The sequence below is a fragment of the Denticeps clupeoides genome, chromosome 1 (genome assembly GCF_900700375.1).
Source record: "Denticeps clupeoides chromosome 1, fDenClu1.1, whole genome shotgun sequence".
NCBI classification, from domain to species: Eukaryota; Metazoa; Chordata; class Actinopteri; order Clupeiformes; family Denticipitidae; genus Denticeps; species Denticeps clupeoides.
Genome location: NC_041707.1, coordinates 20,650,401 through 20,667,831, shown reverse-complemented (window position 1 = coordinate 20,667,831; position 17,431 = coordinate 20,650,401). Strand labels below are relative to the sequence as shown.

Here is a 17,431-nt window from a genome sequence, read left to right as displayed (position 1 = left end):
ACACTTAAAATAAAGAATAAGCCTCATCATTCTATGGGGTATGTGTGAATGCATTGGTATGTAGGTTTATGTAACTTTTGCATTTGTCTCTGTCCAGGTCCATTTGCCAGTGCTGTGGGCCTGGAGCCAGCACTGCAGCAGATATCAGCAATGTGTATGCAATTGCAGACACTCAAAGATGAAGAGGACAACATACGCCATGGCCTAGGCATCTTCACAATAGACCAGCCATCCTCCAAAGACATCCAGAGCTTAGAGAAGGTTCAACATACACGTCAATTAATCCACAATTATATACTTAAATAAGGAGTATGTGAGATTTTTAGTTTAAAACATTTAATTCCAAATAATCAAACCTGTGTTAAATAAATGACAATGTTGACATTATATCATATACACTACCAGTCAAAAGTCTGGACGCACCTACTCATGAGTAGGTACCCCACATGTGACAGCTTTCATTTTATTTTTTACACTGTAGAACAAAACTGATGACACAGGACTAAAAAACACATGTAGGGTTATGTAATAAACAAAAAAGGAAACAGTTAACATTAGAGGCTCTCCAAAGCATTTGCTGTGATTGCTGTGACACTCTTGGCTTCTATCCACCTCCTTAATTTAGATGACAGAGATGGTTTTCCGACAGTCCTGAAGGTTTATGCTGAACACTTTCTTATCATTCATTTATGTTAATGAGCATCTCATGAAGCAGCATGAGATACACTGCCCTAAAATCAAGATCACTGTGCATTTCAATGCTTTATTAGGATAAAGGAGGAGAGCTTTCTGCTGGTACATTGGTACATTTCAGAATAGTGCATGTTGGACCATTACATTTTTAGGATGCAGTGTAGCTCATCATTATGTAATTGTTTGTTATAATTCCCTGAAAAGTAAGGAAATATTCACTTGGACAGTACATGATCATTCTTAAATTTCCGATTATGTAGAAATCTGACCCCCTATATAATGAGATAAACAGTTTCAGTTTGACACTGCTTAAAATGATTTATTTTAAATCCTTTTTATTGTATTGCAATGTTTAACACAGTAATTATATACATAGAACACAGTCTAATCTGTGTGTGTGATAAGTGTAGGACCTGAATGACCTGCATCAAGTTTGGGAGATCACCCAGCAGTGGGAGCAGCACTGGAGCGAGTGGAAGACAGGCCGTTTCAGCAGTCTACAGACTGAGAGTATGGAAAACACTACAGAGGCCTTGTTCTTCAGACTTCGCAAGCTCAGCAGGGACCTCAAGGCTTGTATACCACTCAAAAAAATTTTTTATAATTGTCAGATGCATAATGTCATTAGGCTTCACATCCTACTTTCCTACACATTGTGCATTCACCATGTCCATCACAGCAAGGCTTCTTCACCTCAACCAGACTCATCCCACAATTACTAAAATCAGTACATTTTCAAGCTTTTCTCAATAATATCTATTTGCTCAGATATCTAGCACACTTCCTGCCTTGTCCAGTTATAGGAAACCCACTCAGTCTGGAGAGCTTTCACCCCTTGAAAAAAAAACTCATCATTATCCTAATGATCTCACAGGGCTGATTACTGATCTGTAAGTTGGGCTTCCTGATTATGCTACTCCTGAGCCATTAGCTAATCATTTGTCTTAAGCAGATTAGAGTGCACCTGCTCAGTTGAAGGTGTGTGGGAGTTCAGGAAGGGGTGTTCCAGTGGAAATTCCAGAATTTTCAATAACTTCAGATTCATGAGTGCTAGTGATGAGCTGTTTTCGAAAGCAGAGTGGGCGAGACAAATATCTGTCTTAATTTGTATGTTTGCAGGATAAACAGTGGGAGATAATAGGATCCTCCATGAGCAAGATTGAACAATTTAAAAGGAGCATTCCCCTGATCTCGGATCTGCGACTCCCAGCCATCAGAGAGCGGTCAGGAATCATAAACACTTGTTTATGATAAATGTCTTATAACATTTTACACCGTAACACCTTATAAGTGCTTCCCAAATTTATTGAAATATTTAATTGTTGCATGTGCTGCACATCTTGCATGTGCTGCACCATTGCAGACATGCACCAACATTTTATTGATTACTTCATTTGAGTTTTTGACAATCAAAGCATCTTAAGAAAAATGTTTAGCTACTTAGCTGCAGCTAAAGTGGAGAGAAGTAAATAACTAACGTCTTTGCTGTACCTTTTGTTTGGATTCATTTTGATTATCAAATAAGGAGGCAAGGATCATCAACAGTTTCTGTTTTGGTTATTTCTCAGTTTTTTTTTTTGTAGATCTTTTGTAGTCTTTATTCAGTATTATATTATAATGTATTACATTTTTTATTATTTATTATTTTTGTTTTCTGTAGTGCACACAGTTAGACAATGCACACCAATTTAATTAAGAAGTATAGAATGTGATGGCTCTGTCCTCCCATCAGCTCTCCAGCCATGTGTTTGTAAATGCCCAGTTCCATCTTCCTTTATGAGCCAGGTTGTCCAGTGTGTATGCACACTGCCACTGCTGATATTGTTTTACCACACTGTTCTGGCTCATGGTTGAAAGATGCCAATGGACCATGTCATCCTGCAGTTTGCTAATTACAGACCATAGTTGGTTAAAATATACCAACATGACTAACATATTTTGATTGCTTGCAATGGCATAAAACCTGTTTTCCTATAGTACCTGATTCACAGTAGACCATAGTTTAGATTGGCTTTGTTTGTGAGAAACATGCCAGTTTCTTTTTGTTTTAATTAAAGGCCCATCTCTGACAGCTATAGTGATATTTGAGCTCTAGCAGGTGCAAAATTACATTTTTGAAGAATAGAGTGTAGCGGCGCAGGTTTCCATAATATTCAGTCATTATATGTGAGTTTTTTGTTCCCCTGAAAAAAAAATAGCTAGACATGCACCATGCACATACTTTTTAATCTAATGACCATTTATTCAACCAATAATTTTCCATCCATGCTAAATGAATTCCACATACTTGTTTTTAGATTTGTTTCTTTTTCCTTCAATTCCATCTGTGCCTGTCTCCCAGTCTCAGCCTCTGATGGGTACCAAATTAATTTATCCTTGCATACATTGCTAATGCTTGTCCCATATGGTCCTTCTCAGTGAGTAGACTTCAGAACTCACTTTCATTCGATCTGTTGAATTAGGCTCTCACCCTCTCTTTCTCTGTCTTGTTCCGTTTGTCTCCCTTTCTGCATCTCTTGAGATGAGTGGGACCTGGCACCAGCCATATAAAGAGGAATGTAAACGCCCTTTCCTCTTCTCTTCGAAGTTTTTTTCCCTCTCCCTGGACAGCAGCCCTGTCATATTCCGTCAGTACCCTTCAGATTGCATGTGGCACCCCAGAATTGTCTGCCCCATCGCAGCCAATCAGGGCTGTTTTGACAACCATTCCACTGACAGCCGCTTCAGATGTCCCCCCTGTGATAATACGGCTCGGGCTAATCGCCGCTGATGTAACCTCTTGAAAGATTCTTCCGGAAGCCGTCGACATTTTGAGAATAGATAAACACAATAGAGACAAATGTCAGAAGCCTCTATGAAGAAATTTAAAAAATACAGAGAGCAGCGGGAATGTTAAAGTTACTCTGTCCTGTAGTGTCACTGAAAACATAGGTGAGGGAGCAATGGCATTGACTATTTTGTGTTTTTTGGGTCTCGGAGGAAATTAGGTCTGTGGTTGTTTCTGGATTCCCATAAGAAGGGCAGTCACAGAGGAGCTCAGGGGACTGTCCCCCTGTCTTTCACCTTCTTTAGTCTGTCACTCACAAATACAGTTGCCAATCAGCTCACTTTCTCCCTCCCTATTCCTGTGACCTCATACATATTATTTATTAGATTGCATGTGGTAATTGTGACATATGATGCAATAGATTTGGACAGTATCTCTAAAAATGTGCAAATGTGAAACCTATAAATTTTATCGAATTTGCCCATTAACCTTTGATCTCTGTAGAAATTGATTACTTCATTATGTGCTGTTAATGTTAATGAATATTCTCCCTTGGTTTCATGTTCTAGACACTGGGCCCAGATCAAACATGAGGTCCAGCGCTCTTTTGACCAAACTAGTGACGAGTTCACCCTGGAGAAGTTTGTGACCCTTGGACTAGACCAGCATGCAACAAGCATCAGCGAGATTACTGTTGCTGCCAGCAAAGAACTCTCCATCGAAGAGGTATAGAAGACAAAGAACACTTTCTTTTTAATCTCACTTCCTCCTCCTTATATTTGAAAAACATTTTATTTTGTTGCTATACTTTAAAGCAGGGATGTATTTTGAAAATTGGTCAACCTGATTAATTGGTCAAGTGCAAGGACAAAATATAAAACACTCTGCAGAATGCAGAGAAATGGGCCTGATGCTAGATTTATTCCATATCCTTACTTCAGACTTAACAGGATTTGACGTTTCACTTTTACTGGGCTCGGTTTTACAGAATGAAAATATGCTGTGTCATTGTGATACACAGCACAGCATATGGTGCACACAATTAAATGTGTCCTCTGCTTTTAACCATCACCCTTAGTGAGCAGTGGGCAGCCATGACAGGGGACCGGGGAGCAGTGTGTGGGGACGGTGCTTTGCTCAGTGGCATCTCAGTGGCACCCTGGCGGATGAACCAGCAACCTTCTGATTACGGGGCCGTTTCCTTAACCACTAGACCACCACTGCCCTATGTATGCTTACGTCTACGAAGCCACACTAGCAGTTTTCAGAAATTTTGCTATCGTACTTACAGTATATATTCCTCTGCATATATCTGCATTATTAATTTATGTTACTATACTTATCTGTGTCATGTGACAACCTGATGCAAATGTCACATTTTTATATTGCTTACCCAGAGGGACTAATCATAGCTAAACCTGGGCTGTCAGAGAAAATTGTTAAACACAATCATGACACCAGTTAACCATGTTTGCATTTGTTTGAGAAAACTGAATTTAGTTAGGATCTCTATGCTGAACATGTTCCATGAGGACGGCCCCAGGGGACAAAAAAGGTTACAGACTGATTGCACACATAATCAGAAAGAGAACCAAGAACGAATATAGAATTATGTTAATAAGGATGAACCTCAATATAAATTGACTAAAATATACAAATTGTTACATTCAATTGTTACTATGTAAATATGTAAACATATAAGTAAGATTTTACTGCTAGAGTCATTTTGCCACAGCTACTACAGAAAAAAAAATATGCCAGCAAGGTTTTGGCATGATTTTAAACATGTTCCTTGGCCTTTTTTCACTATTTTGAGCTTTTTTGCATGAATAACTTTGATAATTAGCAGTATAATCAATGAACACAAAATAAGTATAGTAGTTTGAGTAATAGCTAATGTAACAATAAAAGAAGGGTTTTCTAATGGCTCATAAGATACAATCGCCACCCCCCACTCACTAAACCCTGCTTCTCTGTAGGGAAACTGTTCCTCTGTTCCTCTACCCTGCTCTAGCCCCTCTCTGCCTGTCAGACAACAGGGAAGCTATGACCCACTATAACCTTTGTGTTCCTAACTGTGCTGAACCCCCGTCCCAGCTTTGGCATGAAGAACGGATACTTTTAGGGGAGGGGATTTTCCTAAAATCTGAGCAGATCACTTAATTACACAAAAAATTAGAGAAAATGCGAAGAACACATTAGTGCACCATGTACCGTATTTGGAGGATGTTGCAGCGTAGCCATGTCACTGTCTGTCTGATTCCAAAACTATTGCAAAAGATGCAGTACTAACAATAATAAAGGATACCTGATATGCCTTTTCCATGTTTCTCTCTAGACTCTGGAAAGCATTGCTCGGACATTGAAGGAAATGTGTTTGGACATTGTGCCATACAAATCCAAAGGTCACCACAGGTTGAGGTAAGATCAAAAGATAAGATGCAGTAGAAAGCCTTCCAATGTCTGACCACTAGGCCTTCTGGACTGTTATTTTACCTAATTATGCTAGTTAATGACACTTAATAAACCTGCTTCTTGGGATCATCTCTCCAATTCCCCTGTCCTCTGAAAATCAGTGTTGTAGCTAGGTAAGACCCACTCACCCCTTTAGACTAATCTGTGTTAATAACTTCGAGCAAGAAGAATATAGATTAGGACTTTCTGAAATGTAATTTATGACATACTTTTAACACACAGCACTTTCTGTCAAACTACATTTGTCTAAGAAAACTGAACGAAGATTGCCAGTCCTTTACAGCCCTCTTTTTAAAACATTGCAGCCAGAAAAAGAAATTAGAAAGCAAGCTGTTGAATATAACTGACATCATCTGATTTGGCATTTGCCTCCACGAGCAATCTCAGAGTGTGCTCTTTCACGATCCAAATCAGTCATTCAGAGCAACACAAAGTGCTTTATGAAAAACACCAAGGCCTCCACTCTCAGCAAAATCATGCCAGCCCTTACTGATGAGCCCAACGTGGGCTGTCATGCCCCCAAAAGAATATTTTTATGGATAATTCCTAAGGGAGGGAAGGGAAAGAACCATACAAATCCTCAAATGTTTGCATTGCCAGCAAAACACGTCACAGCCTTTCACAAAGCAAGATGATGACAGTCGCAGCAGGTCTTCAGTGTACAGCTCGCTGTGCAGCCCCTACCCTCCAGTCACCAATTTTTTCCCCTGTAATTGGAAAGTTGTCCTAATTGACTTTGCCCTAATTGATGTATTGGATTATATTTTAGTCACATTTCAGCCCCCAAACCACACCTAATGTGAGTCTTAATTGGAGATTTGTTTTTCTCTTATTCATCTTTTTTTAGATACTGCAAATTTTTGCAGTGTAGGTAGACATATATACTGTATGCAAGCATATAGTATATGTGTGCATATATGTCGGGTGTGTGTGCTTGACTCCTGCTATCTTCATCAGAAATGGCATGGTGGCAAATCCAGAGCTTATGAATATAAAGGTGAACAGAAGCAGCGGCGCGACCAGCTGAAATGGAAATGGGGGCTGCAGGGCAGCAATACGCCGCCTATGAGGGAGTGTATTAATTCATATGGCATTATGATATTACTCTGTGTGGACCTGGCACATTAAGTCATACTCACTGGCCCCAAGGCAGAGAGAGAGAGAAAAAAACTAAAGAGAGAGCGAGAGAAGGGCAGTAAAACAAGACAGATTTTTTTTGACTCCCAACTTCTAATCCACAGTGCACAAAGCAGCTGCTGCGCAAGTCCATTTGTTTTTCCCCAACTAAATCTCTTATCAATGCCGAGGCACCTTGAGTATCTGGAAGAACATAATTGCTATCAATTCACAAGGAGTAGTGCTAACAGACACTCCAATTGTTAAGCCACTGGAAAGAAGAAAAAAAGTCAAGGGTCTGTTATGCAATGCCACCCCTGTGTACTTTTAAGATAAACAGCTGCAAACATGGAGAGGGAATAGGGCTTTGGACGAGCTCTTACCCTGATATTACAATCATTTCCTTTCTTGCTTGGGACTGTGGGGAGACTTTTTATCAACTTTGTAAATTAGACTCAAAGTAGTTAGAGAATTATGACAAAAAAAAGAAAAATCATTGGAATCAATGGAAATCATTGTAGAATATTGTTTATTGTAATACACAACAAGACAACAGCCAGCCAGTTGGGGGAACTGCCCTGCAGCACATTGGGCCTTTCATTCTTATACATTTTTCTTATCTTTGGTCACACGTCATCAAAACATCATGGTAATTGTGTGTGCTTAATCTTTCTTGCTGCCTCAATAATGTGTGTGAGTGTTTGTGTTATATTGTTCTGCATGTACAATTAGATGCTTGTTTTAAGATGTATTTTCACTCCCAGGTCAGCTAAGGGAGGCACCACTATGTGTGTGTGTGCTTAGGCAGACAGCAATGATCAATTCAGTAATCAATAACTTCAGTGTACGAAGTTATACCAGGTGTTCAAAATACAATATGCATATATGCATAGTGCTATGGTGTTTGTCTCCAACAAATATCTTATTTATCTGTGCATTCACAATGCATAAAAGTTAGACCCAAAGTTTAAGTTTGTGAGTTCAGTGAATGTAATCACACATCTGTGATCATAATTCATTTTCTGGCTGCAGATGCCCAGCCTGTATCTTTTGAGCTGACAACGGTTGTTAACATTGTTAATGGTTAATAACTCTTTTTATTACCTGTGTCTTGTCTTGTCACTGTCTTTCTGTTGCACTGTAGAGTTCTGTCACTAAAACAAAATACCAGGCAACAAAGCTTTTTCTGATTCACGATTCACAGTCCACAATTAAGCATTGTGCATCCAGCTGTGACAGATGGACCTTCTTCTGGGGATTTCTGAACCTCCCCATAATTTATTTGGACTTGCTGGACCCTGCTAGTCTTATTTTAGTTCCTTCCAAGCCTTGGTTGACCTTCGACCTCTACAGAGTTTCCTGCAAGTGTTCATGTGTGTGTGTGTGTGTGTGTGTGTGTGTGTGTGTGTGTGTATGATCTCATTGAGAGTGCACAGTTTCAGACTGTAACTGTGTGAAGGGTCATACTTTGTGCAGGCTGCAAAGGCCCACAAACATACAATGTAGTTTACAAATACACCATAAAATCTGCCAGACGTGGCTGCATTTTTTTTTGTGCAGAAATACCTTCAGGCTGAAATATCTCCAGCCTGAGGGGCTTTGTGTGAGTGCAAATGATTAGATCATTCAAAATGTTTTATTGCATTAACTGCACATGAGCCTTTACATGTTTACTAGCTGTCCCAAATAAGATTCTTTAGTCTCCAATATTCTACAGGAGGAATGGCCACTACCAGATCCAACATAGGTGTTTAGTTAGAAAGGTGTTCACTCTCAATGCATTTAATTTGCTACCACGAATTCCTTGTAAGGCAATGTGGAAAAATGCACAAATGAGATCCTCCCTTAACTTTTAATTTGTCATCTATCTGCATGTGTGCATGCATGTAGGTGTGTGTGAGTGTATTTAAGTGTGAATCAGGCGGGGCTACAGGCCGCGGGCCGCACCTCAGGGTTGTCAGCTGCCTGCAGCTCTCGCCCACCTGTGAGCCCCAATGCAGAGTTAGCAGATAGGAGGGGCACTGACAGGTGAGGCAGAGAGCGAAGGAGAGGGGGAAAACAGAGAGGGGGAGGGCAGACAGGGAGAGAGTGAGAGGGGAAAAGTAAGAGAGCAACTGAAAAGGTCCCCCTCGCACGCCAGTCTCTCTTCCTATTTTTAGCCCTGTTTTTAGCTCATACCAATCTCTCTCCCTCTACCTCTTGTTAACATAGAGAGTCTGTGTAGGAAGAAGACATTTCGTTAGGTTCTCTTCCTTCCCCCTTCCCTCCCACCATCTCTTTCTACTTTTTTTTCCTTTTCTTCCCCATCTCCTCTGTCCACTCAAACCCAGCTCTACCCTTGTTGTTTGTGCTCCAGCTCTGCATCACCTATCACCGGTGGCTGAGTGTGTATGTGTGTGCAATGTCCTTTCTCTGCTTACATTATAAGACAGAGACAGAAATAAACAGAGTACTTGTTATTCACAGACATGCCACCCTCACGTGAGCAGCTAAATGACTCTCAATTTACTCTGCCTCTCAATAACGGATGGTACTGTCCACAAAAGGGATTGATTAATGATGATGGTATGGATGATATGAAAAAACACACACACACACACTCACACAAATACACATGCAGGCTTTACAGCACACTGTATATGCAATTAGCCACGGAGTCACAGACACCCTATCTGAGTGTACAGACATAGGAGAGAGCAAATCACTTGTAATTACATCCCACAGCCTCGATCTATCCTTCTAGTGCTACTAAAGTCCACAACATACACACAAACACGGTCTCACCAACATGCTCACACTGAAGCATTCATACACAAAATATATAGCACTGTTCCAAAATGAACCCGAGGGAATGAAATGAGCTGCAAATGTATAACTAATGTAACTAATCATAACATGGATGGCCAGTCCAAATGTAGTTGGGGTAGCAAATTTCATTGTCTTCTGCAATTGATTTCCTTGATTCCTCTTTCATTGGTTACCATGACATAGTTTTTGCCTGTGTTCTGTCTTGTTTGCTGTGATTGTTCCTTTGTGTACATATGACTCTGCATTGTTGGCTGCTTTATGCCTTTGGTTTAATTTTAGTTTCAGTATTGAGTATATGTGTCAGGTTTTCTCTGCTTTATTCACCCCACACAAACATGACAGCAGCACTCGCATAAAATTAGATGTTTGCAGTAGTAAGTATGGCTTGAGTTTGTTTCTGGTTGTTAGGGGATATTACATCATTCTTAAATCGTTGTTTTTTTACTCAGACAAATTTCTTTAAGATGTGAGTCTATTGAGTGTATTTTTCATATGTGTAAGTCCAATCACTCAAAAATGGTAGCCCACTTAGTACTTTACTTTACTTTACTTTACTTTACCTTACTTTACCTGGTAGACGCCTTTATCCAAAGCAATTTACAAGAGGAAGACACCAGCAACTCTCATTTGGTTTCTATAGATTTTGAGTTTACAAAGCCAAGAGCCCTGATAAGGCCTAACTTGTCAGAAAAAGAACATGCTTGGAAATTGTTAAGTGCTAAATGAGAAAAAATAAATACAATTATTTTGTGCAGTGTGTGTGAATGTGTATGTGTTAGACTTGTCTGAAATACTTTTTGAAAAAGTGGGTTTTCAACTGCTTCTTAAAGGTGGTAGTAGTCTTAGTACCATTGTAGACTTAGTAGACTTAGTACTATTGTGTCCTAGCCCTGAGTGTCTCGTGGTGGACTGTCCCTGTAACTAACCCTGTATCCAGGTATGGTGGATAAGGGCGTCTCAATATTTCACTCTACGTTTATTATAGTCATAGAGACAGAAAGAATCGTGCAATCATTAATTGAGGCTCTTCCAAAAAAAAAAACATCTGATTTACTTTACTCTGAAACTAAATTTCAAATGCATGTAGGCAAGGATGATGTGCTCGATCAGAGGGGGAACATTTTAAATATGTCAAATGTCATTTCCAGCTGCCAGAGATTTTGGTGTTTGTGAGTAGTAATTCCAACAAAAGCTCTTGTCTCTGCCCCCACACACAAACAATTGTGTACTCGCAGGCCGGCAGTGTGATAGGTGGTGCTCCACTTTGCTGGACAATTGCTGTGTTATTACATTAGAAACCTGACTGTGTGTGTGTTTGCAGTGGTGTTTTTGTCTCCTGCTTGTTGCTCCCAGTGATTTAGTGCTTATAGTGTTTACTCTCCCCCACACCACGCAAGACCTGAAATTTTAACTGAGCCACAGTTCGAGCTGCTCTCCGTGCCATTACTACTACCTCCTCACAGCACAGCTTTACAGAACAACACTGCCACCTAGTGAGAGTGTGTCCCAAAGAGTGGTTTTGTATGTGTATGTCTGTTTGTGGACTCCTTCATGAGCCTAGATGAATGTCCCCTCTCACTATGTTCGGGTGTGGAAGTGTCCCTGTATGAGATTCATTCCACTGGGCCTTGGCCACTGAAGAATGAGTCAGAGCTGCCTGGGCATCTGCTGCACATTAGAATTAGACCTCCAGCCCAATTCAGTTAGCATCTACAGCCAGCCCAGCTGATTGGTCTGAGGGAAGCAGAGAGGGGTAGCGAGTGAACGATGGAGAGAGGGCCAGAGAGGGAGAGGGTGCAGTCAATGTCCTCCAATAAACACAGCTCCCATTTCACCCTGATTAACTCCTCATCTGACAGGCTGGAGATCTGGAAATGTTCTTATGCACACTTATCACACACACATACACACACAAACATACAATCTCATGAAGGCACAAAAACATATGCAAGTACCAAAGGAACACCATTCCATATATAACCCATCATGTGCCCACACACATACAACGTATTTTCCACATTTTCCCTTGTGCACTCCCACTGACTGTCTTGTTCTTATGGACACACACAGTTGAACACCTGTGTGTAAGTGTGTGTTTGTGAAACATGTCTGTAGGAGGGTGATTTTGATGTGTTTTGTCATTTCCTGTATGCCTGTCTCACACCTTCTCCTTAATTTAAAGAGCATGCATGCACACACACACACACACACAAACACACACACAGCACTCAGCAAAACATGAGGCTCATCACAAACATATGTTTTCAAAACACAAGTATTATTTATAATTTATGTGCATACATAAATGATGACAGTTGGGAAGAAGGGGTGAGGTGCTGAGAATGTCCTCACGCATGACTGTTCATCTCTGAAAGCAAATCATGGCTGTGTGTATTAATTGTAAATCTGTGAGATTGTGATATGTGTAAATGTACGTTTGAGTGGGTATGTGTGGTCAAGGTCAGTTTTCCTGTCTGCAGGTCGCTTTCATTGCCAATGGCTCCAGCTTTCCCTGCCAACCTGACTGGGACGAGATGGTTTAGGAAGTGGATGAATTTTAATTGATTGAATAATTGCTGTCAATGCAGAAATGAACCCAGAATCTTTTAAATTTGTCCTTTGTGCAGCATTCACATATCCATTTTTGTCTATGTAGCATATTATCATGTGGTTGAATTTTCAAATTATTAGAGGAGCCTTCAAATGCTCTCTGGTGTTGTAGGACATTGTGTGTGCATGGTGGAAAAAGAAGAAGCCGTTCTGTATTATAGGATGTGGAGCAGCTGCAGGCGAACCTCAGCCCCCTTTCATCTAGTCATGCTGGAGGTCAAGTGGTCGACGTCTCTCTATCGCTCTCTCCTTCCCTCTCCTGCCGTCTCACACTGTCCTTTTCTTTTCTTATTTTTTTCCCTCTCCTGATCCAAAGAAGCTGCGTTTTTGTGTGCTTCCTGCTGTACCTCCACAACCCCCACTTCCTCCTCTGTCCTGCTTGTTAACGGCTTCTGATGGACACCCGCACTGCCCTGCCTTTGAATATGGACATGATTTAGAGTCTAAAGCCGTTAAGTCATTCAGATTCCCTGCCTCCCGTGGGGTTGCCCGCTCCTCTCTCTCTGTCGATCATGCTGTGGCCATTGTCCTTGAGAGCTCAAATTGACATTGCAGAGAGAGAACACAACGAACAGGGGAAGGGTAAAGCAGGTAATGAAAGAGAGGTCGCCTGTCTCTCTCCTGTAGGGGCTTACACACATTTCTGTGTTTGGGGGGAATAGTGTACGAGTAACACACCTCAACAATCACAAAGGCACATGTTCAAACCCCACTACCTATCACTGTATCCCTGAGCAAGACAATTAACCCTGAGTTACTCCGGGGTGTCTGTCCCTGTAACTACTAATTGTAGTAGTTACTGGATAGAAGGTGTGATAAATGGCATAAATGTAAATGTTTGTGGACTTCTGTGTGTGTGTGTGTATTTATGCAACCGTGAGTGTGCATCAGGTGCCTCATCCCTGCAGACAGCCTTCCTCTGTTGTTGGCATGGTGACAGCTGCGGCACCATGCAACTGAGCAAGTTGCCATGGTTACAGGGAACGCTTTGAAAGGGGAATGAGTATGGAGGGAGTGACTGCTAATAACTTTCGCTTCTTCTCTCCTGGTCTGGAGTGTTTACCTGTGGTGCTTCCATATATGCAGCTCTTTTTTTGGAATGGCCAACATAGTTTTTGCAAGGCTTATACAACCTATACATTTTTTCCCTTAATGTAATTCAGTGTTCCTTTGCAGAACTATCACTTAATATGGACTTGGCATGTCTTAAAAAAAGCTTTTGCATTGCAATTGTAGTTACAGTGGTTTATACTTGTCCAGGCAACTACTGCTTCTGAAATACTGTAATAAATAAATGACTGTATTTGTAGACTCTTGGAAGAATTGTATGTGTGTGTTCACAGAAGAACAGAAGAACTCTTCCAGGTCCTAGAAGATAACCAGGTCACTCTGTCCACCATAAAAGCTTCTCGTTTTGTGCGAGCATTTGAGGAGGACGTGGACCATTGGGAGCGTAACTTGTCCCGCGTTCTAGAGGTCACTGAGATGATCCTCACTGTACAGCGGCAATGGCTGTACCTGGAGGTACTCAAAAATACATATAAATGGTGTTTATTTAGCTTTGCACACAAGATTAAACTTGCAACTAATAGTCTTCTATATTTGTTTAAAGATATCTGCATAACCAACTAACACAACCAATCGGAGTAAGAATCCAATTTTTGGTGTCAATCCTTCAATTGACAAAAAAACACTAAATACATTAACAGCATTTGGCAGACACTTCTACAAATGATTATAGTTTTCTGACTAGCTTGCACTACATATTTGCGATAGAAAATGACAGCCAGTTAGAGTTTGTGTGCAACGTAATTTCATATCTTATTTAAGCGCAAGTGTTAGAATACAACACAGCAGGCTCGGCTCTGTATATGTGTGGTTAAGACGGCATTGTCTAAGTGTTTGGTCTTGGAATCTCTACACGGCTGCTGCATGAACAAGCAGTGAGAATTCTTATTGGTATTTGTAGGTTAATGAGCTTGCAATGACTCTCTTGTCATGTAAACTCATCTGCTCCCCTCCAGCTCAAGGAGATACTGTTGGTTAATTAAAAAAAAACACACCTGCTGTGGGCTTTTAGACTGACTTTCAGCCCGTGCCATTATTCACCCCTCACTCTGTTTCTGTTATTGCTTCAGAACATTTTCCTAGGAGAGGATATTCAACAGCAGTTGCCCAGGGAATCTTTTGAGTTTGATGACATCAATGCCAGCTGGAAGAAGATCATGGACTGTCTGCAAAAGGACAACAATGCCTTGAAAGGAACTGAAAATCCTGGTATTTCTGAGTTTATTCTTTGACAGCTATAAACAGTCACATATTTTTAAAAAAAGGCTAATTTCCAAACCATTCAATGTTGCATTTAGGCTGGAGATCAAAGGTTAACTTTCTACTATAAATGAGTCCAAATAAAATTTAGTGAGTGTGAAAAAAGCCTCAATTATCTCATGAAACATAATAAAAATAATAATATAATTTAGAGACACATAGAAGATATTAAGGCAATTGAATTTTTTTTAATTAATTATTATTTCAGATCTTCCTAAAAAGCTGTCAGAAATGAACAGTAAGCTACAAGAGATCCAGAAGTCTCTGGACATGTACCTGGAGACCAAGCGCCAGATCTTCCCTCGTTTCTACTTCCTGTCCAATGATGACTTGCTGGAAATCCTTGGCCAGTCTCGCAACCCCGAATCTGTGCAGCCACACCTCAAAAAGTGTTTTGACAACATTAAGAGCTTGCGAGTCAGCAAGGTAAAAGATGCTTGTATGGTTTGCTTTACATTTCTATCTTCACCCTGTTAGTAGAGGTGTTCATTTTCACTGGTTACACACATAGATAATGATTCTAAGGATAATGATTATCAAGGTATTACATTTGTTTTTCTTTCAAATAAAACACTTTAATATAATGTCCATGCAAGCCTTTTTAATGGCATATGGAAACATAAGTAAATAAATGGCAAATAACTTTACCAACATCCACAATGCTACCTTTTCAGCAAACAAATGTTTACTATTTGAACTACTAAAGTATTCAGCAATGTGAGCTAATAAAACGGGTGCATTTCACAACTATGTGTGAAATCATCAAAATGAGGTCAGGGAGGTCAATGCTGTTAGCATTGGTTACTCCTGCAACTAATCTTTTAAGATAAAGCTGCCATGCTTGGTAATATGCTGAGTAGTCAGAATACAGTGTTTTGGCACACTTCTTAGTTCATTTGTGCAGTTAGGACACATGTGTAAATATACTGTACAATCTTGTACTGTTGACTTTTCTGCCTTCTTCTCCAGTTTGGGGTCACCAGTGCTAAATTTGAGGCCAGTGGTATGTTCTCTGCTGATGGGGAGTTCGTAGAGTTCACAAGCCCTGTGCTTCTGGATGGACCAGTTGAGGTAAATATGGTTTTAGACTAAGCAGTTGAACACAGAAAATATTTCTTCAAACAAATGGAAAATTATCACTCTGCTTATCCCATTTGTTTGAAGAATTATTTAATTATTTGTTATGTATTAACTATAGGTGTGTTATGCAGATACTGTATCCCACAAAGATATGAATATAATTGTTACAGGCATGGCTGTGTGACATTGAAAGGACCATGCGAGGGATCTTAAAAGACTCCTTGAAAAATTGTTGCTTGGCATTGAAAAAAATGACAGGAAAGAGGGACAAGTGGGTCAAAGACTGGCCTGGGCAGGTGTGTTTAATATGATGATGTCTGTGTGTGTTCAGTTCATATTTATACTAAAGGTTAAGAAGTGTAAAAAAAAAGTTCAAACCCATGTTTAATGATAAATATGATAAAGCCATATTTCATTCACAATAGAGCATAGAAAACATATAAAATATTGACAGTGATAAATTTTACTGTTGTGTCTACAGTTGTGTAGATTTTTGTAACTTTAATTATTAATCACTTCAGATGTTAATAACTGCCAGTCAAATGCAGTGGACAACAGATGTGTCCAAGTCCCTTATCCTCAACAAGGAGAGAGCTGACAGGTCAGCACTCAAATCCATGAAGAAGAAACAGGTCAGTTCAAGTGCTAACTGAATCTGAAGTCAAATGCGAATCTGAATAGGGCTCACTTGGGCTTTTTTGCACTCTTTAGGTATCCATGCTCAACCGATACTCAGAAGCTATTCGGGGTAACCTCTCCAAGATTATGCGGCTGAAGATTGTCGCCCTGGTAACTGTGGAGGTTCATGCCCGTGATGTAATAGATAGACTGGTGAAGTCAGGCTGCTCTGATATCAATAACTTTGACTGGCTTTGCCAGCTCCGGCTGTACTGGGACAAGGTAGGTAGGGTTAAGAAGGTGATAGTTGCGAGAAGGAATGAGCAGAATTTGATAGGAAAGGCCCAGTTTTTATCCCAATTTGTTACTCTCTTCCTGCAGGACTTGGATGACTGTATTATCCGACAAACCAATGCACACTTTCAGTATGGTTATGAGTACCTTGGCAATTCTGGCCGTCTCATCATCACTCCCCTGACTGACAGGTAGGGCTGGGGGATATGATCCAAATATCATGTCCCAATATTATCTTTTTAATAATTATCAATACACTCTATGTAATAGTCACATAAAAAAGAATTCCAGGTTTTCTAGCATGATCTTGGTGGAAACTCACAACGCACTGCAGTATTCATTTACCAAAAACAAACTGCTATCTCTCATTCCATATATGACATAATGTCTCATCATAAAATACCACGACTGCGTATGTTCATATTATCATCTAAAGATCCACTATGGGATCCACTATTATGTTTCAGTATTAACAATGATGAAATTATTAATGTTCTTGTCGGCTGGCGTGTTGATATTACCATCATTATGCTATTAGCCCCTTTTATTGCTAATGTGCTTTTAAGGGAGGGATATTAGAAGGTTAATTGTCAGCTGATATGTATACTACCAAATCATAATATGGTGCTGAGCTATCAGCAC

At 40.1% G+C, this 17,431-nt stretch overlaps 1 protein-coding gene across 4 annotated transcripts in view; it reads left to right on the top strand.

Annotated features, from left to right (window-relative positions):
- The window catches only part of dnah2 (dynein, axonemal, heavy chain 2), a 136,634-nt gene that overhangs the window by 54,254 nt on the left and 64,949 nt on the right, over positions 1-17,431 (top strand). For all 4 annotated transcript variants that reach the window (XM_028954457.1, XM_028954373.1, XM_028954539.1 and 1 more), the window contains 13 exons: positions 98-261; positions 1,104-1,265; positions 1,813-1,916; positions 4,030-4,186; positions 5,799-5,881; positions 13,813-13,993; positions 14,608-14,746; positions 15,006-15,223; positions 15,767-15,868; positions 16,048-16,173; positions 16,399-16,509; positions 16,589-16,777; positions 16,877-16,980. In XM_028954457.1, the coding sequence (XP_028810290.1) occupies positions 98-261; positions 1,104-1,265; positions 1,813-1,916; positions 4,030-4,186; positions 5,799-5,881; positions 13,813-13,993; positions 14,608-14,746; positions 15,006-15,223; positions 15,767-15,868; positions 16,048-16,173; positions 16,399-16,509; positions 16,589-16,777; positions 16,877-16,980 (1,840 nt within the window). The remainder of the gene's footprint in view (positions 1-97; positions 262-1,103; positions 1,266-1,812; positions 1,917-4,029; positions 4,187-5,798; positions 5,882-13,812; positions 13,994-14,607; positions 14,747-15,005; positions 15,224-15,766; positions 15,869-16,047; positions 16,174-16,398; positions 16,510-16,588; positions 16,778-16,876; positions 16,981-17,431) is intronic.